The sequence below is a fragment of the Erpetoichthys calabaricus genome, chromosome 11 (genome assembly GCF_900747795.2).
Source record: "Erpetoichthys calabaricus chromosome 11, fErpCal1.3, whole genome shotgun sequence".
NCBI lineage: Eukaryota > Metazoa > Chordata > Cladistia > Polypteriformes > Polypteridae > Erpetoichthys > Erpetoichthys calabaricus.
In genome coordinates, this window is record NC_041404.2 from 23,531,940 (window position 1) to 23,558,715 (window position 26,776).

The 26,776-nt window shown below is 38.2% G+C and overlaps 1 protein-coding gene across 3 annotated transcripts in view; it reads left to right on the plus strand.

Moving 5' to 3' along the window:
* acsl6 (acyl-CoA synthetase long chain family member 6) overlaps positions 1 to 21,023 on the plus strand; it is a 165,127-nt gene extending 144,104 nt beyond the window's left edge. For all 3 annotated transcript variants that reach the window (XM_051933467.1, XM_028812807.2, XM_028812809.2), the window contains 2 exons: positions 3,992 to 4,063; positions 13,885 to 21,023. In XM_051933467.1, the coding sequence (XP_051789427.1) occupies positions 3,992 to 4,063; positions 13,885 to 14,025 (213 nt within the window). In that variant the 3' untranslated portion in view covers positions 14,026 to 21,023. The remainder of the gene's footprint in view (positions 1 to 3,991; positions 4,064 to 13,884) is intronic.
* The last annotated feature ends 5,753 nt before the right edge of the window (positions 21,024 to 26,776 follow it).

Sequence of the window (26,776 nt, forward strand, 5' to 3'; positions counted from 1 at the left end):
AAAAGTTGAACTTTTTGGAAGGCAAATGTCCCGTTACATCTGGCATAAAAGGAACACAGCATTTCAGAAAAAGAACATCATACCAACAGTAAAATATGGTGGTGGTAGTGTGATGGTCTGGGGTTGTTTTGCTGCTTCAGGACCTGGAAGGCTTGCTGTGATAGATGGAACCATGAATTCTACTGTCTACCAAAAAATCCTGAAGGAGAATGTCCGGCCATCTGTTCGTCAACTCAAGCTGAAGCGATCTTGGGTGCTGCAACAGGACAATGACCCAAAACACACCAGCAAATCCACCTCTGAATGGCTGAAGAAAAACAAAATGAAGACTTTGGAGTGGCCTAGTCAAAGTCCTGACCTGAATCCAATTGAGATGCTATGGCATGACCTTAAAAAGGCGGTTCATGCTAGAAAACCCTCAAATAAAGCTGAATTACAACAATTTTGCAAAGATGAGTGGGCCAAAATTCCTCCAGAGCGCTGTAAAAGACTCATTGCAAGTCATCGCAAACGCTTGATTGCAGTTATTGCTGCTAAGGGTGGCCCAACCAGTTATTAGGTTCAGGGGGCAATTACTTTTTCACACAGGGCCATGTAGTTTTGGATTTTTTTTTCTCCCTAAATAATAAAAAACACCATTTACAAACTGCATTTTGTGTTTACTTGTGTTATATTTGACTAATGGTTAAATGTGTTTGATGATCAGAAACATTTTGTGTGACAAACATGCAAAAGAATAAGAAATCAGGAAGGGGGCAAATAGTTTTTCACACCACTGTATAATAATAATAAGCATAATCATAATACACTTTATTTATATGTAACGCATTTCCCATGCTCAGCAAGTATGGAGTGTTTTTATTAAGACTCGACTGCATACATGGCGACCTAATGTTTGAGGTAATGGAGTTGCTATTCAGAATCAATGGCAATTAACTGTTGTCAATCAAGTACACTCTGCAGGAAGTTATTTTTAAATATTATTAAGTTTAATGACAACTTAAGCTTAAATACATTTAACATGGAGAATCTGTAAAGAGGGGGATTCAAAGTGAGACGCAGGGAGAGATGTAATATTCAAGGAACTAACTAGGAGCCCCCTAATGTAGGATGTTTTGCTGTTGTTTCATTTTTCATAGTTAATTATGCCACTAAACAGCAAACAGGAAATGTTCATTACACTTATCATATAACAATAAACGTCTCCAGGAGACTTTATTTGAATCCAAGACCGGTCACTGTCTGTGTTGGGTTGGCATCTTCTCTCAGCCTCAGCTCATTTTCCTCTCAATGGCATGCAAGTTAGGTTGACTGGCCCAGTAAATTCGCCTGGCACAAGTAAAGAGATTGTGCACGGCACTGTAATGTCCCATCCAATGTTGTTCCTGCCTTGTGCACAATGCCACCCACAAACCAAGACTTGAATCAAGCAGATGAAGTTAACTGATGGATGCCTGGATGGATGTACTGTACACTGACCACTGAAAATGGATTAAAAACAATACACATAAAGATAATAATCCATTGCATGGTCTGAAGAAAGAAAGTGCACTTTCATCAAGGATATAGAGCCTTAGATGGAAGCAGGGCAATAGTAAACTAGAAAAAAAGTTAGTAAATATCTCATCACCAAGAGAACTGTAAATTCTTCTAGTGTGATTTCTGGCCTGAATATTGAAAGTATTACCTTGAGAACCTTCAAATACTGACTTAAAATTATTTAAAACATGTATGACTTAATTTCAAACTCTTGCATGAATGAAACTGTATGAATATTGATTAACATTTATTTTTAATGCATACTCAGGAGAACAATATTTACAATTTATCCTGAACATACAGTACTTATCTCATACCTAAACACATAAAAATCACAATAAGGGTTGTGACCACTAGGGGGTGCCTCAGAGCTCCAAACACCAGACACCACACAGACAGTTCCAGGTTAAACTAAAGTCAGTTTATTATGTAATGATACCTTAACAGGCTTCTTAGTTAGTCCAACCCAGTACAATATATGATAAGTACTCCAATTCTGTCCCCTTCGACTCCTTAGCAAGCGTTCTCCACTTTGTCATGACTCTGACTCCCAGAGTGTGGTGAGAAGTGTCTTTTTATGTAGGACCCAGGAATACTTCAGGTAGCAAGGCACAGAAGCTGCACACATTAGGGAGGTTTTCTCCCAACAGTGCCCTCTGGCGGCACCCAAGGACCCCAAGAAGAGCTGCCCTTTTGAACCACAAGTCCCAGGCAACACTGCTGGTGTCCAAACTGGGACTAAGCCTGAAGAACACAGCCACAAATTATAGTGGGGGCTGAACTGTTCTTGATACAGTGCCTTCCCCAGTTCATCCATTATCCTTTCATGCCGAAATCCATCCTGGCCGGGTTGCGCTTCCATCCAAGTTGCCCTTCTATTACGGTCCCCTGGCCAAGCAAGAAATCGCCCTCCATGCCACTCATCATTTAGCTGGTTTTGCTGCATTTCCCTGCTTGATCAAGGATGTTGTCATTTCCCAGTTTCTCTGAAATTCTGCAATTGCGTGGTTTCAAATTTGCAATAAATATATGCATGTTCCTCAATCAAGCTTTCTTTTATAAATCCTGACATTCCACGGGACATTGCATATACAAATTCCAAACTTCTTTATGTACATAAGCAAGCTTTTTAAATGATGCTCCAGAATAGCAGGAATCTTACGACAAAAAAATCACAGTGAAAAATTGGAACGAAAAGATTGAAAGCCAGAATATTACACATAACCGGGCCAAAAAGAGAGATGTAAATCATAGTCAAGGTCAGAAAAGACTTTGAAATCAAATAGTCTTTCAATGTGCAAGCAAACAGAACTCTTGAGTCTTTTTAGCTGAATCCAAACTTGAACCTGGTATTGTCACGTGCCAAGCACTTCCAGTTGACCCCACATGACCATGACATAGCAAAAGTCAACAAAAATGTCCCAAAATGGCAGCACCCAAAAAATAAAACTAGATGGAGAACAGCGAGAACTGATTGAAACAAAATTATAAATGTGACCATTGGATTCCTAGGCTTCAGAATTGTCCAAATCAAGGTGTATATCATTTTCAAAGCCCCAGAAACCGTTTAGAAAAATTAAGAAATCTGTCAGCATGCACAACTCCCTACAGTAGGAATCATAATGAAAAATGAGAAATTGTCTGGGGAAATGCCAAGAGACTAGGAGTTCTTGTTATGAGAAAAAATAAAAATGTGCCAGGCAGCTCTGGGTCCCCGTCTGCTACCCAGAGTGTCTGAGAATTCAGTGACAATCTCTTGGTACTTGTTAAAGGAGTGAATGGAGTAATGGTTAAGGCTTTGGGCCTCAAATCCTGAGGCTGTGTGTTCAAGTTCTGCTACTGATGCTGTGTGACCCTGAGCAAGTCACTTCACCTGTCTGAGCTCCAATTGGAAAAGCAAAAGAAATGTAACCAATCGTATCTCAAATGTTGTAAGTCACTTTGGATAAAGGCTAAAGGCAGGGTGCAAAGGAGAGACAAATGTATACTTGATATGGTAAATGTAGCCAGTAGGGGGTGATCTAAGCTAAGCAGTGTTAATGTTTTAAATTAGCAAGGCAGAAACTATTCTGGTCCTTTAATTATATATGGGGTTCTGCACTGCTACTCAACCTGCAGAAAGGCCAAAATGGATATTGTTAAGATAAACTCTGACCCCAGGAGTAAACCCATGAACTGAGGCAAGGGAAGTTGCTTCCTGGCAGATAGAAATATGACCAGTGGACATTAAAAAGGGTTTAAGGAGGATGTGAGTGTAAAGGAAGGAAGGGCAAGTGTGGGTCCAGTTGGGTTCGTTCATCCATGCTTTCTTTGTCTTTTGTTTGCTTATACTCCCTCTATAACCTTACTTTTTTTACAGACACTTCATAATCTGTAATATTAGGTTTGTTTTTGATTTTAAAGTTTTTAAAGTTGCTATCTTTAAGTTTTGTTGGTTTATCTTTTGTTACAGGGTGTTAAAAAAGCAATAATGGAAGATTTGGTGCGCTTAGGAAAACAGAATGGGCTTCATTCATTTGAACAGGTAAGAGAGAACTGTCCCGTGTCTTTTGCATGCATTCATCAGTCCAGCCCAGGGTTTGAACCACCAAAGAATGGAATACCAGTTTGGTTGTACATAGATAAAATGCTGATAAAAAGCTTCAAATTTAACTTCTCATCAACACAATTTTTCTACTACTTTCAAGCTAGAGACTTTGTTAAATGGAACCTGATCAATATTCCTCACCTGCCACCTATTTCTATTCCAGAAGAAATATTATCAGTCTTGAAGACTCAGATAGCATCTCTACAATTTATAAAAACATTTTAAAGTCCCTTCCTTTCAAAGATGCCAGGGGAAAATGGGGAAAGGATTTTTCACTTAATATTTGTACAAAGGAGTGGAAGGGAGTCATGCACAGAATACACTCGAACTCTATAAGTGAAAAGCACTCAATTATTCAATTTAAAATCTTCTTTTGAGCTCATTTATCTCGATTAAAATTATCCAAAATGTATCCAGGCCATGATTCAACCTGTGAGCATTGCAATTTAGTTCCAGCCTCACTGGGCCACATGTTTTGGGCCTGCACCAAATGAACATCATTCTGGACAAAAATCTTGCCTTTCAGAATGCCTTTCAGACAGCCTTGGTGTCCCAATCCCTCCTAACTCATTAACAACTGCATTTCATGGACTCCCAGATGGGCGTAAAGTGCAGAAGGACAAACAAACTGTAATTGCCTTTACCTCACTACTAGCACATAGACTTATCTTGCTCAGCTGGAAGAATCCTAGCCCACCTATTTTAAGTCAGTGGGTAACTGATGTTATATACTATTTGAAATTGGAAAAAATCTAATTCTCACTCAGATGAGAATTTTAAAGTATGACAGGATGTAATCAATAACATTTCAGAATAAGCTTCTGTATCAGGGAAAAGGATATTCTTCCTTCCTCTCTGATTCAAAGGTTTGCTTTGTCGGCTGGCTCTCCTCTCTTTCTTTCTTTTGGGTAGGGGTTAAATTTGTTTTCTTTAAATTCGATTTAATTTTATAGATTGCTATTTGCTGTTAATTAATATCAATAAAAAAATAATGGAAGATTAGGTGTGCTTAGGAAATCAGAATGGGCTTCATTCATTTGATCAGGTAAGAGAGAACTGTCTAGTGACTTTTGTATTCATTCATCAGCCCACCTCAAGTTCTGAAACAACAAAGAATGTGATACCAGCCTGGTTTAGGGACCACTTGCTCATTCTGGTTTTATTTAAAATCACCACTCCTCGTACACTCTTATATATAATAGATCTTAACTGGCTTTTTATGGTTCTTTATTGGTTTCTGTGGTACCTCATAGAACTATTGCTTGGCAAAGCACCATTCCATTCTGGGAAGGGTTCACTACATATAAAGTTAGTTCTGTGTGCTTTAAAAAACGTTTCAGAATGAAGAAAAACAAATTGAAATCTTCAGTGTATGGTAGGCTACCTAGCAGGACACTAGCAGATTAAGAAAAGCTGGACTTAGTTTATGTTATTGTAGGTAGCAAGAGTCACATTAAAATCATGACTTATTGGTATTTCATAAATCTGCTACCATCCATTAAATTGTTATTTACTGTATAGAATCTGTTAAAGATCTAAATAAACAAAGGTTCTCTCTGGACCCTTCATGTGGATGGGTCTTAGGTTGGTTCCCCTATTTCATCACTCTGAAGTAATGCTCTGGCATCTTTATTTTTTAAGAGTGTAGTTTTTATATCTTTGGCACGTGGTAGGAGACTGAACTTCTTAAAGAAAGCCCCCACAGACAATGCCAGGGACATGAAATTAGAAAATTAGATTAACTGTCCAAGCTCTCCCACTCTGTGGATAAGTAGATTAAGATCTGGATTGGAAACTAGCACCAGCGTCTTCCATGTTTAATTTAGTGGAGCCTCTGAGCACTCAATGCTTCACTTGAAAAACAATAATCTGAGTGCATGGCATCTTGACGCAGCGGACAGAGATGTCATTTCACAGAATATGAAGTACATTTAGATTCTCTGCTGGGATGCCTGATGTGTATGGCATGTTCTCGCTATGCTCGTGTGGTGTTCTGCATGGCCTTGGTGTTTCCTATATGCTGTTAGTTTCATTCTCAGTTGACCTGTTGTGGCAGGATGTTAGTGTGTCCATGAGGGTGAACTACGACACACTAGCCTCCTGTTTAGTGTTGCTTTCTCACTTGAATCCACTGATGCTGAAACAAGCCGCATTTCTAAGTAACCAGATACTGTAGAAAATGGGATGGAAAATGAGAAGGCTGGGTAATTTTAATGTCATTTATTGTATCTATTAATCTGCTGATATTTAATGCCTTACACACTATCATCAATAATATTAAGTGTTGTGTAGTATTTAAAGAAATAACAGTAAATGTACAGTAAGTAGGATAGCTAAACCCAGTCTTTACACTATTGTATTAATGATTTATTAGTGGCAACTAATGAAATATTTACAGTATTTGGATATAAAGATATTGACAAAGGCAGGAGTTCTACCTGCATAGCAATCTTCCCGTTAAAAAGAAAAACAATTCGGACGTGAGCATCAGTAGGCTTTGCGCCCCAAGAACCAAGTTACCTGAACTATTCTGTAACATTTCAGTAATTATTTACTGCTCTAATGCTGATCTTTCTGATAATAAAATAGGTCATTACGATAGCAACTAGCAAGAAGAATTCATAATTAATTGCAGAATTATGCTATTTGAGGGTTCCTCTAAAGTTCTTCTTTCTCTTGCATGATTTGGCTCAAAAATGAATCGGCATATCATCATCTCTTAATAGGTTTAAGTTTCGAGTTTGGTATTTTTCTGTCCAGCTGTTTTAGCTCTAGACCGTCCTCAAGAAACTATGATACACAGGCGCACACACACACAGACACACACCCATCATCGAGATATCAATGTTTTGGTATTAGGCGACCCATCAAAAACCAGATATTGAAATTTTTGACTCATCTAAAACTTTCACTCCTCCTCCATAGACAACAGGTTATGGTGGGGGAGGGCGTAAAGCAAAAATCATACAAAAGCACCAAGACCTTCAACACCATAATTCGTTTGGTTATGGTTTGGAGTTATCAGGAAGAAAGATAAATCTGAAGGTGACTTGTAGACCTGGCCCATCAGCATCTAAAGCATTTCAGAAAATGTCTAAAAAATCATAATAATAGTTGGGCTTAAAAATATATGAACACATGCAGAAAGACGCTTAAAATAACTTTAATTTGAAGACAGAACCCTTTAACATCTTTTACATATGCTTTAAATTATAAAACATGCTACAAACAAGAGTCCCAGCAGGATGACATTATGCCTACAAGCTGCTCTCCTTCCTATGTCTCTTCTTTAAAATATGTGTTTTTAAGAACTTCCTTCTTTTCCTCTCCAGAAACATTCTCTACTCAATCTCACTTTTCTCAAATTGTTAATGGAATAAATTAATGGGTCTTCTGGCCCTAACATTGCCAGTGCTGGTTTATGGTGCAGTTAATCTCCTGTGACCCTCATCACTGCTCTTATCTTCCATGGGATTCACTGTTTAACTTGCAGACATCTTCTGAGTATGTCCAGTCATCATCAGCTTATGTATTTTCCACTCCAGTTTTTCAGGGCTGTCATAAATAAAGGAGGTGGACACTGGAGTGGGGGACCTGTTCCCATTTTCACTGCTTCTTTTTACATTCTTTGTTGACAGTTTGTACTTTATTGTTGAGTGTGAATTTTTGTGAATCCTGCATCCTTTCTTACCAAACATCAAATAAAACTTTTTTGACAAAAAAATAGATATATGTCTTTAGGAAAGTATATAGGCTCAGGATACAAAGTGGAAAAGCCACAGGTCTAGATGGCTGTCCCGAGTTATTTTTATGAAAAGTTATTAAATTAGCCTCGTGTTAATGCAGCTTCAGGAAGCTAGAAAAGGCAATATTAAACTAAATATTCTTTTACAGACCAGTTTAAGTACCTGAATAATTACTTTAGGATTCTGGTGTAGGTCGATGCTAAAGGAATGTAGAGAGTGGTCCCTTTCATAATATGACAAGGTCAGACTATTTTTAAAGGTGGACACACATTGTCTAATCTTCAATGGCAACTCAATGTAGTATATAGGTACTGTGTCCTCCATAATGTTTGGGACAAAGACACATTTTTCCATGATTTATCCCTCTGTTCTACTGTTTAAAGTTACAAATCAAATAATTCAGACGTGATTAAAGTGCACATTGCAGACTTTTATTTAAGTTTTTTTGCACACATTTTGGTCACACTATGTAGAAATGACAACACTTTTTCTACCTTGTCCCCCCATTTCAGGGCACCATAGTGTTTGGGACAATTGGTATCACAGGTTTCTGTGATTTTTCAGGTGTGTATCATTACCTCATTAGTGCAGGCATAAGATACTTAGGCTTGCTTCTACACTTTGGAGTCAATGGTTGCCATTGTTCAACATGAGAACAAGAGCTGTGCAAAGAAAGTCGAAGAAGCCATTATGAGGTGGAAAAACAAGAAAAAAACCTAAGATGACCTAAATCAACTGTAATAGCATTAAGAAGAAAGAACACACTGGTGAGCTCAGTAAAGGGACAGGTAGGCCAAGGAAGGCCTCCACAGCTGATGACAGAAGAATCCTCACTAAGGTAAAGGAATAGCCCCCGACACCTGTCCAACAGATCAGAAACAGTCTTCAGAAGGCAGATGTGTGTGTGTCAGAGATGACTTTCCACAGAAGACGTCATGAACAGAAATGCAGAAGTCACATTGCAATATACAAACCACTAGTTAGTCACAAAAACAAGATGGCCAGATTACAGTTTATGAAAAAGGACTTTAAACAGCCTGCAGAATTCTGGAAAAAGTTCTTGTGGATAGACGAGACAAAGATGAACCCACATCAGAGTGATAGCAAGAGCAAAGTGTGGAGATGAAAAGGAACTTCCCAAAATCCAATGCATACTACCTCATCTGTTAAACATGGTGCTGGGGGTGTTATGGCTTGGGCATGTATGGCTGCCACAGGTCCTGGCACACTTCTCTTCATTGATGATGGAACTGCTGATGGCAGTGGCACAATGAATTCTGAGGTGTATAGAAACATCTGATCTGGGCAAATTCCAGTAAATGCCTCCAAACTCATTGGTTGGCACTTCATCCTACAACAAGATAATAATCCCAAACATACTGCTAAGGCAACATAGGAGTCTGTCATAGCTAAAACATGGAACATTCTTGAATGGCCAAGCCACTCACATTATTTAAATCCACCTGAACAGGTCTTCTATATGCTGAAGAAAAAATGTAAGGGGTCAAGCCCCCAAAACAAGCAGGAGCTGAAGATGGTGGCATTAGAGGTTTGGTAGTGCATCACCAGAGAAGATCCTCAGCACCTGGTGATGTCTATGAATCACAGACTTAGCAGTCATTGAATTCAAAGGTTATGCAACAAAGTACTAAGTGTGACTCCCTTAATATACCAGCCATTGTGATGTCCCAAACATCGGTGCCCTGAAATGGGGGGGGGGGGGTTGGTTTAAATCATGCAGAAAAAGTGTAATTTCTAGTGACCAAAATGTATGCAAACACCCTTATATTAAAGTTTTCAGTGTGCACTTTAATCACAAGTGAATTGCTCGATTTATAATTTTAAACTGTGTAGTAAAAGGGTAAATCAAGAAAAAATGTGTCTGTGTCACAAATATTATGGGGGGCACTATATATACCAACAGCAATGGTTCTGAAGCACAGCCCTGGAGATCCCCTGTGGCTGCAGGTTTTTCTTCCAACCAACGTCTGCCTTTAGTTGGAATCCTAGCCTAACTAACTAAGCTGCTTTTCACAATTTATTTGTTTTGGGGTCAATGTAGAAATAATAAAAACTGTTAGAATATATCAACATTTAAGCGTGTTACAATGTACTATGTTAGTATTTTGTGTTAGTTTTTAACCTTGGCCTTTAAGATTTTGATCATCTTCATGGTTTTCATTCCTCTTTTCCAGGTGTTCTGTTTTTTTAATCCATTCTTTACTAATGAGCACATTAATGGTTCTAATGCTGAAGCAGCTGCATTGTCATTTGGCCGGGTTTCTGCTCTGCTCACTGTTAATTGTTATTATTAGGATACCATTAAGGGTGTAAACTACACAGAAAAAAAGATACATTAATAGTTATGTATTGTATTAAAGTGTGGAGTTTGCATGTTCTCCCCATGTTTGCGTGGGTTTCCTCCGGGTGCTCCGGTTTCCTCCCACATTCCAAAGACATGCAGGTTAGGTGGATTGGCGATTCTAAATTGACCCTAGTGCATGGTTGGTGTGTGCTTGGTGTGTTTGTGTGTGTCCTGTGGTGGGTTGGCACCCTGCCCAGGATTGTTTCCTGCCTTGTGCCCTGTGTTGGCTGGGATTGGCTCCAGCAGACCCCCGTGACCCTGTGTTCGGATTCAGCGGGTTGGATAATGGATGGATGGATGTATTAAAGTACCTGTTTCACATTGCCGATAGTAACCAGTAGGTGGCACCAAGCAATGGATATGTGGTGTATACTAGAGAGTTTTTTTTGTTAAGGCAATAAAAGAAGTGTGTGGTCGGATACTCCGCTATACGGAAAAAGTCAGTGTCTGTGTGTGTTTGTGAAATTAATAGCACGCAACATAACATTTAATAGCAAAACAAGACAAGAGGGTTAATTATTTAAAGCCAAAGCAAAATTCTAATATTTCTTAATGTCTTTTCAATATAAAAACTGCTGTGCTTTTATGAATGCAAAGTAAGAGTAGAGAGAAAACCAAATGCCAGCTAATTAGATGAGACCAGTTAGAGATGACAGGGCTCACTGATTGTGACACTGATCAGAACAAAAGCCAGGGCTGTACTTGAGAACCACTGGCCCAGGCCTGAATTAACTATTTATCTATCCATCCATTTTTGAAACCCACCTTTCCAGAGTAGGATCACAGGAGAGCTGGAGTCCATCCCAGTAAGCATCAGACACAAGGCAGGGACAATCCCTAATGGGAGCCAGGCCAGCACAAAGTAAACCCACTCACACACAATCACACACCAGGGCCAATTTGGCAACACCAACCCACCTAACCTGCATGTCTTTCAAATGGAGCACCTGAAGAAAACCGATGCAGACACAGGGAGAACATGCAAACATCACACAAGGTGCGTCCGGGACTTGGATTAACTGTTAAACAAAATAAGAACATACTTAGGGCACCAAGGGAAGGTGGGCACAACAAACATGTCCTTAATGTTTTCACTGACACACCTTGGTCTAACTTTTTGTAATTGTCCTTATCTGCCATGTTTGACTTTGTCATGTAAACATGGTACATTTTAATCTCTTATTTTACTTTCAGCACTAATTGAGTGCTAAAGTCTCTTCATTTAAGCAATGGAAGTGTTGATGGGCACCATTGTTGGGCTGTGCCTAACACATCAGTTGGCCTTAATGTGGCCCTGCATTGGCCCCAAGCTGCCAGACATCTGCTTATGTTGGGATGGTGGAAAAGCTTTTGCTAAGAGGAAATGGGGAAATGTTTTTATTTTTGTATTATGCAAATCTTGATTTGGACCTAATACATGTGTGTAAATCTAATTACTGTATTCTAGCCCAGAAGCTTCTACTGATGCAAAAAATGCAAACTCTGATTATTTCACATGAGAGTGTGAACAAAGACAAGAATTCTATGCACTTATACCTAATATCTTTTTTGTTGCTTCAATGGTTCAGTTTTATTTTATCTGTGTAATTTAAAGATCATTTTTAATATGAAATGCAAAAGCCTTATGTTGAAATAAACTGTTCTAAGACTATGATAGATAGATAGATAGATAGATAGATAGTATTTTGTCGGGGAAAATCATGGGGAAATGTGACTTTTTACAGAAGCTCAATTGAATTAAGTTTATAATGAGTGCAAAATGTAATATTTTTTTAAAAAGCTAAGAGATATTTGCTTGTGATACTAGTTGTGTGTGCGAAGTGTATGAGTGTGTAAGCTTTATAGTTAATAGTATTCCTGCTTAACATGCCTTCATAGCCCCCGAGACAAAGATGGAGGTTGTAAATTTAACTCTGTCTCTGCTTTTGAGAACCTCCTCACACTGAGTCTAATATTATGGGAGTGTTTATTTTCAAATTTTTCAATTATTAATTTGCAATTTTAAATTAATTCACTGTAATTTCATGACCATCTAATTTGTCCATCCTGCTGATTGCTTTGATTGTTGCATTTGTATGTGTAGCCAGAAAGTATAATTAAATGTAACACATTTAGTTTCAGGAGAAGGTGATTGTGTAACTATCCACATGCTGTTTAAAATCAATGCCAAATGATGAGTTTCTTTTCAGTTTTTCTCTGTAGATTATTACTTTATTTAAAGGGTACATGTGTGTCACTGCACATAGCAGCAATCTGGTGACAACCTCATCCTTTCAGATTTTGATGTTTTGCAGTCCAGCATAGTTTCTACAGGATGTGGCATTTTAATTTTGCCACTGCATGGTAAAGCATATTTTACTGCTGTGCTCACCATTGCATTTGTCGTCATGTGGTAATGTCCTATCACATGCTTATCAACTGACTTTATCAAAGTGACCGTAAAAGGATGAACATCACATGCCCGAGGGCAGTGACGGGGACACTGTGCTGTACAAATTGTCTCTGTCGTTCAGATGAGACGTAAAACTGAGGTCCTGACTCTCTGTAGTCAAAATAGATTTCTGGGCCTCTTTGTAATGAAGTAGGTTGTTTCACAATGTCCTGACTAAAATTACCCTCCTTGACCATGACCTTGTCCTTTGTGGCTATCTCTCTCAACCCTTCACCACCTAATAATGAATGTGTGTTGAGAGTATTTACCCCAGAATGGCTGCTGTTGTATCATCCAGGTAGATGCTACACATGGGTGTTGGCTGAAGTGGTTCCCCACTGTCGATGTAAAGTGCTTTGAGTAAGTTAGAAAGGCACCTTACAAATGTAATTAATGAAATTAATTCATAGCAGAGCTGCTTCATCTTGGGCCAGAGAATCTTAACCAGAGCAGTCGGAGAATAAAGGAGTTTGGAAAAGCCATTAGTGCTTTATAGACATAGCAGTCTTGGTCTAGAAGGTATTTAAACTCCAGGAGAATTTGATTTTATAATGTTTTTGGTTTTTTTTTTATTATACTGGGTAATTGGTTAGGTAGAGATTAAATAATGTATATCTAGTAAGGCAAGCCTAACTGGTGCCATGCTTTATAAAAATGCTTATATTAATAGCTTACCTTGAATATGTTTTTAAAATAATGTCTCTAATTATTATTAATGCACCTAATGCCAAATAATAATGCCTTATTGCCTAATGAGATGACATTAAAATGTCTAAAGATAATTGTTACATGCAATATAATAATAAAGCAACATTTTTTGGGTGTGTAACATATATGTAATCTCTTGTAACATATTTTGTACCCTTTAATGTATATACAGTCTATTAAAGCCCCAAGACTGTGGTCACTACTTCTTGTTCAGTACTAATCATTTTTATTAAGCACACATCCACTTATAAGTCTAGCACATTATTTATGAGTTACAAATGCAATATAATTAAATAAAGCACAAATGACATGCAACTAAAACCCACTTTATAATGTTTAAACACCAGCAGGGAAACAAAAAAATCCCAATGTCCACCTTGTGTTGCCCTCCAGCCTCGAGGGTTCCATTAGTCAAAGTACATAGCATTTCTGATTTTCATTGTTTTATCTTTCTTCACGCTTTTCTTTATTATTTTTATATTAACAAAATGCTTCTTTCTCCATCCAGGTCAAGGACATCTACATCCACAGTGAAATGTTTTCAGTCCAGAATGGCCTTCTCACTCCAACACTGAAGGCAAAAAGGCCTGAACTTAGGGAATACTTTAAGGAAAAACTTGAGGAGCTTTATTCCAATATTTCAATGTAAACCAGCAATGTAAATTCCCTACTCTAATAACGTTTTTTTTTAGAAAGACTGTTGTAAATAATCCACTTGTTCGTAACTCTGGATTAAAATATACCAATAGTTACAATATAGAAAGTGATTTTTTTTTTTTTAATAAGGACAAAAAATGATGTTGGACGTCACTTGGACCCAAGCAGTGTGTTATAAAGTAAAGCTTCTGTACGGCCCTCACACTTGTTCTGCATCACTTGTTATTTTCTGTTGCTAACAGCTGCTACATGAGACTCTTCACCAAAAACGAGTGCGTAAGAGTTATAAAAAGAGAGAAGCGGCTCATTTTCTGAAGATGATGTGTGTGTTTGTGTGTGTCTAATTTAGCAATAGAGTGCTTTTGTGTGGAGTGTAAAGGTAAGCAATAGATAACAGTGTACACTTGTATTGGCCCCACTTTTTCAACTATCAGCATTCACATTTTTTCAGATCAATTGCAGGGGATGACCACTGGGAGGGGATCAAGAGCTCTTTGTGCCTTTCATTTTTGCCTGACTCACAACGTGTAAATCAAAGAACTCAAGGTAGGGCTGGTGACCTGCAAGGGATTCTGGTTTTCATTTCACGTAAACTTTTAATCAGAGATCTGTCCCTGGCTTGAATTTTTGTCAGTTCATGAGGTAAAGACACAGATTTAAAGAGCAACTGTGTCTACCAAATGAGATCATTATTAATGTGGCACTGTTTGATTAAAGGTATGTACAGTATGCACTTTGTAAGAACATTAAAGGTATTATGGAGGAATCTGGTAAGCATTAAAAGTCATGACACTAAACTGTGAAGAAATCGGTAAAATCAGAAATGTATTGAAGGCAGGTGTAATAGAGTTAAATGGAGAAAACAGAGCTGTGTTGTGGAAATCCTACTCCACCCTGGAGCTGGACTGCTCCCACACTCTCATTCAGTCACAAACAGTGTGCCATGTAAGTGCAGTGGCTGTGTGTGCTGTACACGCCATCTCTAGATATTCTGTGCTGGGCACCCAAGTACCCTCCATGCAGTATGCAGGGCAGCACATGACCAGGGCAGATCATTACAGTTATCAAGTGTATAACAAACGTAATTACAGTTTTTTGGACATTTTTGGTGTTTAAATGTAATGTTATACTTGCCATCTTCTAATAAGTAATAATTTATTTTATGAGTTTAAGTGAATGTTGGAAATATTTTCCATAAGAAAAATCTGACCTTATAAATCTTGAACCAACATTTTTCCCCACTTAATACACATCTAAAATATTGCAGGATGTACATAAATTAACAAGAAACTGTTTATAGATTTCACTACATCAGTTTAGGTCAAGTACATAATTATAATGTTAATTCACTGGATTCTGTACAATTGGTTTGCTGTGGTTGCTCACAATAGACAACAGACAGTGGAAGTGTGATCATCTTCATCTTGGGAAACAGCATGAAGTCTTCCCATGAAGGAGGACCATTCCTTGATTCCTGGGCATTTGATATTCAATAAGTGGAGTCATGAGAGAAGGAATTTTACAAGGTTCTTGTGGTAAATGGCTTCAAGGTGGCTAACAATGATATTTATGGTCTATGGTTATGTTGCTTCTCTTTTAACTCTGGCAATTGTGTACATGTTAAGTCTTTTTTTGTTGCCAGTTTTGGCAACATCTTTAGTAAAACGAATGGTTTAATGGGATTAAATGTGGTGTTATTTGAAGTACTTATGCAGTTTAAGCTTCTTGTAGTCTTGCCTGATAGCAACCAAATATAGAATTCTAATTTTTCTAGTTTCTTAGAAAGTAGTTTATATAATAGTGTGTCCCATGGAGTACTTTCATGTGCACACCCATTCTTGCTTTAAAATTGACTTGAGGTTGGTGAAGAACATTGGGAACAAAAAACTATCATATGTACTTGTGTGGATATACTGTACTGCATATCTGATAGCCGTGAAAAAATGTCTGACTTATTTTAAAGAGATATATGCATTTGAAGTAGGGCTGACACTCTGTTCTATTTAAGGACTTACATGGTTATATGATTTTCATAACTGCAGATGATAAAGTTTTTTGTTTTTCTTTCTTAAATTAATCAATTTACTTGTTCAGTTAGATAAATGTACTAATTTTTACTGGTTATTTTTTCCAGATACTGCTTTAACAATATAGACTTGATTCTAATCATACAAACTGTGAAACTAGAAGGCACTTACGCACATGAATGTCAAGATGATATACATTGCCAGTCAAAAGTCTGGACACAGCCAGAAACTTTCAGGTTTTTGATAGAATTTGACACTTTTTTATCAAGTGCCATCAAAATGACTTAAAATACAGCCAAGATGTTATTAATGTTGCTAAAAACTATTACAGCTTGAAATGACTTGATTTAGATTTTTTTATTCACACATAACTGCAAAGCCCCATTTTCAGCAGCCATTCTTTGTGTGTCCTAAAGCTTAATTCCCTTAGCTTATCCTTAATTGCTCATTTTGGATGCAAAATCAAAAATGGTCAAAATGAAGAGTGTGTCAGTCTATTGGTTTTATGCAGAATGAAGGTTATTCCATGTAGCAGAAGACATTGAAGATTTCAGACTAAGGTGTTTGAGTAGAGCACAATGTCAATCTGACCAGGACTCAAAAAGAATATGAAGACCCAGATGGACACCTGCGTTTGAGGAGAAGAACATCAGAGTATGTAGTATGAAAAACAAATGCCTTACAGGTCCTCAGTTGACTTCTTCATCAATACACAAAAAACACCAGTGTCACCTGCGACAGAGAAAAGACAACTCCACAATACTGGCCTTAGAGGCAAAGCTTGAAAGAAAAAGTCATATCTGAAACTGGCAAATAAAAAGAAAAAGGATACATGTCCAAAAAAACAGGGCTAGAACACAGAAGATGACTAGAAAAGGGTATTGGGCTCAGCATCCTGGAGTCATCTTTGCAGTCATATGTGAATAACAAATCAAAAACTAGTCATTTCAAGCTGTTAGAAACTTTGGTAATGGCTTGGCTATTTTTTTTTATAAGAATTTAATGGTTGGTCAGTCATTTTATAACACACAGTTTTGAGGGGTGCGGGTTCCTATCCCAGCAAGCATACGGTGCAAGGCAGGAACAAACCTGGTCAGGATGCCAGTCCATCACAGGGCAAACACACACACACCACAACGACACTCTTAGGGCCAATTTAGCATCACCAATCCAAATAACTCACATATCTCTGGACTGTGGGAAGAAACTGGAGCAAACCCACGCAGACACGAAGAGAACACATAAACTCCACACAGAGAGGACCAGTTATGCAAACCCTGGTCTACTTAGTGTGAGGAAGCGGCACTGCCACTGCTTCACCCTTAATTTAATTCTATCTTTATAAAAATGGTTTCAATTTCTATCAAAAAGGTAAACATTTCTGAGTGTCATGCCCAGTCATTTGACTGTTAGTGTATTTATACAATTTAATGGAAACATAAACCAAATATGAGATACAGTTTAAAAAAACAGGGTGTCATGAAGGACAGAAAACATATTGACCATAGAGAAGGTCAGCGTAATTTCCTCCAACCATAAGGATCATTCCAGGTTCAAAAAGGAAGATCCACGCAATGTCTTTTGCAGCTCCCCAGTCATGTACAGCATGTGTCGAGAGTTGAACCTCAAACTCTATATACTGCATGGTTCTGAAGTTTACATTTATTTTAATATGCACTTTGTGTTCAATATTGTTTATCAATGAAGTGAGCGAGGTACAGTATGGCTAATGATGGTGATCATCTCTGAGCGATCCTAGTGATTCACAATCCAAAGATTAATGCATTAAGTTAAGCTCCTGTGCTTGGCCCTGTAAAATGTTTCTGCACCAAATGGTAATGTAGTGTGTGTACCATACCAGTGTACCCCTTTAAAAGTCACCATGTGCAGTACACACACTGTGTTAAATTCAGCAGTGGAGGGCTTCTTGTGTAGCCAGCATCTTTGCAGAGATCAATCCAAGCACAGCATTGCGACATTCAGATTTTATGTTAGAGCGCTCATTTCTAAGAAAAGTTGTTGATCTCTTTTTCAATTTGTTTTATAAAAAACTAGGGGGCTTCTCCCCCTGCTTGCTTTGCTCGCCAATCCCTTTTCCCCCCTTGCTAGCGCTACGCACCGTTGTGTAAAAGGGGGCTGAACACACCCAAAGGAGATGCAGCCACTCTTACGAAACCCCTCTTAAACAGTGATACAATGGGAAACAAATAACAGTTGGTTTTTTACCTCCTCTTTGCTCGATCATCTGCTGAGCTGCTGCTGCTGCCATGGCACGTGATCTGCATCTCGTACGGCGCTTCAAACGTTTAAAAGCCTGTACAGCAGCTGTCCTTTTGTCTCACTGCCTTGTCTCTCTTCTCCCCCAGACATCCTCAAACACTATTCGATCTCTTTTCGCAATTCCGTTATTTCACTGAGTAATATTTTCCGTTTGGTTGCGCTAATGCGATCTTTACTCTCCTTTTTGTGAGACTTTCGAATTTTTCTATTTCCATTATCTCTAACCTGCTCTGCATGTGTATCACGGGACTTGCTTCCAAAGGTTGAAAGTATGACGTGACTTGTCCATCTCGCGGGACGTGAAAGTGTCTCTCTGTCTCTCTTCCAAAGATCATGTCTTGTCACAAGACTTTTTTTATAATAGAGAGAAATGTCTATCTACCTACGTAAGATTTTGTTCAGAAGCCTCCCAATAATTAATTAGACTTTATTCGGATAAATCTCAGCCATCATTCTGAAAGAACAAAAATATCCCGCCTGTTAAAATATTTACTTGGCTATTCAGGTCATTAAAAATAAAATAATAACTGCATGCCTATCTGAAACTTGCTAAATGTTTAGTTTCACAATGGCTCTATATATATTTTTTTTTTTTATGTCGAGTATATTATAAAAATGACTGAGTTAATTCATTTAATGGGGCGTTGTCCTGTTATGAACTTAGAGTTGGTTATCTTTCCATTCGCAGGGGCTTGGACTTCTGCAGCGCTAGATGAAACTTTTCTCCCTACCTTTGGACTTGAAATGTTAAACAAGACAGATATCCATTTGCACTGCACTATGCTAAGTCAAAATAAATTGTAGTTAGGATATACGATTTAAAACATAATGATTATATATCTAATGCACTGTATAAAATAAGGGTGTCATGGTGGTCCAGTAGTTAGCACTGCCCTGATAGCTCCAGAGATCTGTGGTCACTATCTACATGGAGTTTATTTGTGTGGGTTCAGAGCAGGCACTTTGGTTTTCTCCCACATCCTTGTGATGGACTGATGTCCCATCCAGCATTGTTTCTTTCTTTCTGTCCAGTGCTGGCAAGTTAAGATCCATCTCACCACAACCTACTGTTGGAGAAAAACATGGATGAGTGTATGTAGTGCTCTAAAAAATCAAGAACCATGTTTTATTAATTAAAAATATGAATCATGAGAGAAGGTGAAAGGTAGAAAGACAAGCACACAAAAATCCCACAACACCACTAAGCCCACCGAACACACACTATATGCTCCTGACCTGATAACAAAGTGCCTTCCATAGTTTACCTCCTCTGAACCACAAAACTAAATTCTCTTCAGCTCAAACTTATCACTTGATTTCAGTCTGACACCCTCCTCATCCCCTCCATATGGTTCTCATTTGCATTCAGGCATATCTTTTAAAACTTGAGACCCATTAGTAGTGGGCTATAGATTAACGGCTCCGGTGTTACATGAGTGAATGTCCACTGTGACCACTAAGCTGCCTACAACTCATTATTCGGCCGATAGTAGGGACTGTTGCATTATAGATCCCTGTGGAATTGCACACACAAATTCTCACACAAACACACACACATGTGTGCATGTGCAAATAGCATATAAATCCTAGTGAAAGAGGAGGTGGTTGCCAGGACCATTTAGGCTTGGAAGTGCAAATTTGTGTATTCAAGAAAGGGATTTTTTTGGGGTGTGAGGTGGGGCCTAAAGCCATGGAAAGCCACCTGAGCTGAGTCTGTGATTCCCCTAAACAAATGGGGTGTATACATATATATATTACATTCATAGCATTCGTAGTCTGAATCACAATCTGATTGTATGGATGGTTACCTACCAGGTAACGCTTGTGGTTGGTCTGCAAGTCGGCATAAATCTGCCCCGGTGCCCTGTCAGTTGCGAGAAGCAGATCATACACTGTATGGTGTATTAAATATACAGCTCAAAATACTTAAAGTATTTAACTGAGAACCAGAGTACTTCAATTTCGTAAGTATCAATTTAGTTGTCGTCCCACCAGCTTCTTCAAGGGAAACAAAGAATTATAATAATGTCACAGTGAAGAGGGCAGGAAAATGATAATTATTTTTCAGTAGATATAGATACCAAAAATGTTCTCTCAGGATGGAATATCGGAATTAACCAGAATCCCAGTGCATTTAATCATGTTATAGTGCATACACCACATTTTTGTTTAAATGGAGACCATTCTTGGCTTGATGCCTTTGCATTGCTTTGTCCTATACCTCAAAGTGGTAATCAACCAGTGAAAAACAGTTTCAGAAATTTCTTTGTACAGCTTATTTGTATTATCTTGACCACTATTGCATAGATAAGCAAACAGGGGTATGCCTTGGAGTGATCCAAAAAGAATCAGACTTTGCAGCCATGTAAAGCCAAGCACATGCATGCTTGAGTTGAATATGTACAGTACAATTGTAATATGAATGTAAAGAGATTGAAGACCTTTATTTTTTGCATGGTGAGCAAAGCGATCAATGTGAATGGCTCAGGGCCAGGGTGGGAACGGTGCTGGGAAGGGCTTAGGGACTGGGTCCTAAAAAGCTTAATCCATCACCGGGGAAAAAAAACAAAGAAATGCACTTTGAACATAAACTTTTGAATGTATGATGTAAAAGCATGAAATTGAAAGGTGGCAATATTTTGTGTATAATTATGTAAAAAATAAAGACTATATAATTCTATAATGTCAAGTGGTTTCTTGTAAAGCTTTTTTTCCTACTCCTATGGTGTATTGATGTTAGATGTGTTTAGCTTTAAAATGTCAGGTGATTCTGCTGTCACAATACTAAATGGGACAAGAGTCTCTTCTGTCTTTGGTGTGTATTTTACATGTTCTTGTCTTGTTAACTCTCACAGTCAATTGACATCTTGTCAAGCCTATTTTTGACACTAAATTCTAGTGTTTGTGTCCTCCCTACATGTGTATCCTGCATCTACTGCTGTAACTCTTGAGTACAGACACAGCAGAGACGACAACACCAAGGTACATACATACAACATTGAATCACAGTGGATTTCATTTGCCTCTTTTCACACTAGTCATCCAAAAATAGCTCTTTAACGTTCAAGTGAAAACAGATCTCTGCAAAGAGGTCTAATTTGATTACAAATATACAGTAAAACACAAAATAGTTGGTCGCATAAGTATTCACCCTCTTTCATGCCTGTTTTTAGTAGATGTACCTTTGGCACGGCAGCTTTAAGTCTGTCTCTGTCAGCTTCGTACATCTGCACACTGCCAGTTCTTCTTTGTAAAATTGCTTAAGTTCTGTCAGGTGGCATAAAGATTGTGAATGAACCACCTTTTTCAAGTCCAGCCACAAATTCTCAATTAGATCGAGATCTAGTCTCTAACTCGAGCCACATCAAGGCATTAACATTGATGTTTTGAAGCCATTCCTGTGTATTATTGGCTTATGCTTGTGGTCATTGCCTTGCTGGAAAATACATCCTCTCCCAAAGTGTAGGTTTCTTGCGGACTGCATCAGGTTTTCCTCCAGGATTTCACTGTATTTTGCTGCATTCATTTTACCCCCACAAGCCTCCCAGGGCCTTCTGCAGAAAGCAGCCCCACAGCCCGATGCTCCCACCACCAGGCTTCACAGTGCTTTGATAATGTGATGTGTTCAAACATAGCATTTAGACTGATGGACAAAAAACTTAAAACTGATTTCAGACTCTCCCGTGTACCATCAACTAAACTTTAGCTGAGATTTCATGTGTGTTTTGTTAATAGTAGCTTTATTTTTGCTACTCTCCCATAATGCTGTGACTGGTGAAGCACCTGGGCAACAGTTGTTGTCTGGCCAGTCTCTCCAATCTCATTCACTGTAGCTTGTGACTCCTTCAGAGTTCTCAGACGTCTCTTGGCATCTCCCTCACTCGTCTTCTTCTTGCGTGATCAATCAGTTTTTTTGAAGATCCTGCTCTTGTTAGATTTGCACTTGTGCCATACTCTTTCCGTTTCTTGATTTAAGTGGACGCCAAGGGATATTCAGTGAATTGGAAATTTTCTTATCTCCGTCTCCTGACTTGTACTTTTCAATTCTCTGAACACAGAGTTCCTTGGAGTGTTCTTTTGTCTTCATTGTGTAGGTTACCTGTCCATACTAACTCAAAATAAGCTGGGCCTTCCAGATAAGGTGCATTTAGACTGCAGTCAACTGAAGCCCTCCAAAACAGTTGAGCTCCATTGAAATACTTCTAAAACCAACTGGCTGCACCAGTGAATTAGGAGTGTCATATTGAAGGGGAAGAATAGTTGTAAGAGCCATTTACTAGTTATTTAACTTATATGAATGTTTTACTGAATTCCTATAACCCTCATAGTTGAATTCCATCCATCCATTTTCCAACCTGCTGAATCCGATCACGGGGGTCTGCTGGAGCCAATCCCACCCAACACAGGGTGCAAAGCAGGAACCAATCCCGGGCAGGGTGCCAACCCACCACAGGACACGCGCACACTAGGGCCCATTTAGAATCGCCAATTCACCTAACCTGCATGTCTTTGGATTGTGGGAGAAAACCGGAGCACCCGGAGGAAACCAACACAGACACGGGGAGAACATGCAAACTCCATGCAGGGAGGACCCGGGAAGTGAACCCAGGCTCCTTACTGTGAGGCAGCAGCGCTACCACTGTGCCACCGTGCCGCCCATAAGTTCAATTGAATTGGTATATTCTAACTATTTCTAGCCTCTCTGACTAAACATTATTCTGAGTTAGTGATCAGCCTTGCCATGTGCAAGGCGTAGAGGGCACATGGTTCTAAATCGTGCCTTGTGCGTTTTGTGTGCCAAGTAACATGAAAGACAAAGCACTTAATGGAATATGCTGCATCATACATTTAAAGCGTACAGAAGAATCAATCTTTAAGTATAAAAACAACTAAAGTTTTACCAGAAAAACTAAGTTTAGAGAAGATAACATTTTTTCTAATTTTTTGCCTTTTATTCTACATGTGTAATAACCTTTTTTCTTTATTCTTGTGTGGATTATTTGCTTTGAATTTTCACTAAATATTTTAAAATGAAGTTTTGGACTTAGAAATTTCTTTCGGCACACGTTTTACCCGTGTTTGAACTCACCTTACACTCCTGCAGCTACAATAGTTATGTGATCAGCTATGTTGTGTTTTTTAATTTAAATTAAGTTAGACCTGTTTCTTTTCATTTATTTATTTCTAGAGCACTTTCAAGCGATATGCACGTAGTACTTTACAATGACAAAACAAAAAGGCATAAAAAAGAATAATAAAAGTAAAATAAAAAGCCATTACAATATTTCATATAAAATTGGATCAACAAAAAAAAGAATAAAATTAGCAACTCATCATAGCTAAACACAAATGAACAGATAAAATACATAACAGAAAGATTTAAAAACAACCTAACAAGAAAGAAGTGCCTGTCTAAAAATAATATGTTTTAATCAAGTTTTTAAATGTAGTTACAGAATTAGATGTTCTGATATCAAGGGGATTTGAGGGCCATAACAGAGAAGGCTTTATCTCCTTTTGTTTTTAATCTAATGCATGGAATAACAAATAAGCACTGGACAGATGATCAAAGAGGTCTATCTGTATGATAAAAGTTCAGCACATCTTTAACATTTACTGGAGCCTTCCCATTCAGAGCTTTATAGGTTAGAAGTAGAATCTTAAACTGGATCCTATAACTAACCGGCAGCCAATGTAAGGGAGCTGAAATGGAGGTGATATGAGCAGAGGACTCAGACTGGGTGAGGAGTCTTGCAGCTGCATTTTGCACCAGTTGCAGCCTAGACAGACTGGTTTTGCTAAGAGCTGAGAGCAAGGAGTTACAATAATCGAGCTGTGAAGAAACAAAAGTGCAAATTAATTTTTCATTGTCCCCGAAGACCAGTAAAGGTCTGACTTTAGCAATAATCCTTAACTCATAAAAACAAGACCGAACCAGTTTTTTGACATAAAACCCAAAGTTTAACCTAGAGCTGAAAAATGCACCTGGCCACTGTTTTAAAGTTAAAAGCTAGGTTTCCCCTGGAAGCTTTAACCAGATTAGCATTTTGTTGATCACCCTTAATTAGCACTTCTGTTTTATCTGAATTTAGTTGCAGGAAACTAAAAGACATCCAGTTGTTTATGTCAGTAATACGGTCGTGAAGCATGTCAAAACTACTTGAATTATTACGATCCAAAGCCTAAGTAAAGCTGTAGATTATCAGCATAGCAGTGGAACTAAATGTCATGCTTTCTAATAATAAAGCCTAAGGATAGACAGAAAATAATAAGAGACCCAGGATAGAACCTTGTGGTACACCATAATTTAAGATGGAAGTGGAAGATACTGTGTTGCCACTACTGACTTTAAATTTTGTATTTGTCAAATAAGAAAACCATTTTAATGCTGTTTTAGATAAAACAACCCAATGATTCAGTCTATATGGCAATATAGAGTGATCAATGGTGTCAAAGGCTGCACTTAGATCAAAGAGAACAAGAACTGAGGTCTTGCTCATGTCCTCATTTCTAAGGTCATTAGTAACCCTAAGGAGTGTACTTTCAGTGCTGTGGTTTTCTCTGAATACTGACTGAAAATTTCCAAAATATTGTGCTTAGTTATGACTGCTAAAAGTTGATCAGCTACGACCTTTTCAAGGCCTATAATTATGTAAACTAGACCGGTCTAGATCAAGCATTTCAAGTAGAGGTCAAATAGCTCTGGTTCTAAAATGGGCTTAAATGAAGCTAAAAGATTTAAACTGGGACCTGGTATTTCAAACTAGGAGGCAGGATGAGTACTAGAGATCTATTTTCACTTTGACACTAAAGAGCCTTTTTCTGCTAAATAATGTCCAGTGTGATTCAATGTTGTATAAAAATAAAATGTGAAAACATCCAAGGAGGGGACTTCTTTATTCTAATCACTGTATAGTCCATTATCAGCCTTTTTAATTCTGGTGTTACACCAGAAGGCCCTTAGGAAGCAGACACCTTTTGCCAACTGAACATCAACAGACAAACGGACATCGCAATGCCTCCAATTAGCTGCTTCAAGGCACTGATTAATGTAACTAGAGTACTGTATGTGCATACAGGAAGAGCAATGTATAATATCCCACCTACCTTTCAGAAATACAAACTCCATGCCTTAAATCCTTGTAATAATTGGCTAGACTACTTTCACAGTCACACAACAAGCTCCATCACTCTGAGCTGGCTCAAGTCGTGCTGAAATTTGGATAATGCAATGAGAATAGCATGTCTGCTCAGCAGCTTGAAAAGGTCAAAGTTAAACTATCCAGAGTCCTCTTACAGCACTACAAGCTTCAAATGCAGAGAAACACACTCTGGTTACCTTAAGTGACACAAGGTCTGCCTTTTTATATGTATACGTTTAGAAATGGATTAAACATTTTCAAAACCATTTTTCAATTTTTAAATGAAATTCAGTTAAATTATATAACGCAAGTAGGTGAACCCTTACTTCATATAAATCCAGCACAGTTAGTATACAATTAAAACTTGTCAGTATGAAATAATGGAATGAATTTAAGATATATTGCACCTCAAAAGACCTGCAGTCTCACAATAATTTGTTGATTTGATCCTCAAATGGGTTGCCTTCCCTGCAGGTTATATGTGATCGCTCCATGATTGTTTATTTAATATCTTACGTTTCCAATCAGCCCAAGGGATTTCCTGACACATGGAGAGATAATTCCAAACTCTGGGTATGGATGAGTAAGATACTGAACAGGAAAGTGCTCTGTCCAAGGATTTGGACAATTACTGCCCAGATAGGCTTTGGATTAGGCACATTCAGAACTTAAGAACTCTGACAAACTGAGAGGAGACCATTTGTTCCGTCAAGCTTGTTTCTTTACTTAATATTTTAGATGTTCCAATATCCAATGTAGATGCTTCTTGAAGTTTGTCAAGGCCTTTGCTTCAACTACATGTCTTGTTAGTTTATGCCAGATTCCCACTAGAAGTGCTCTCTGTCTTCAGTCTTAAATGCATTTCTCCTTAATTTCCACTGGTGTCTGTGAGTATGTGATTCACCCTTAATTTTAAATAAGTCTGCTGGATGTACTTTATCAATGCCTTTGGGACCTGGATTAGTCACTTTGTGGGTCTCCTCATCTTGAGACTAAACAGATTTAATTCTCTGAGTCTGTCAGAGTAGGATATGTCCTTAAGTTCTGGGATCCACTTGGTGGTTCTCCTTCTCTTTCTTGTAGGGTAAGACCAGAACTGCATACAGTACCTCAGATGTGGTCTTACTAGTGTCAGTATAACGTTCCTTTATTTATTTTCAACAGTTTTTATGATATGACCTATTATTTTATTTGCCTTTTTACTTGCTTCCGCACATTGCTTGTACAGTGAAAAAATTGTGTCAACATAAAGCCCTAAGTCCTTGGTCCTAGGTTGCTTCCTGTATGAAAGTGT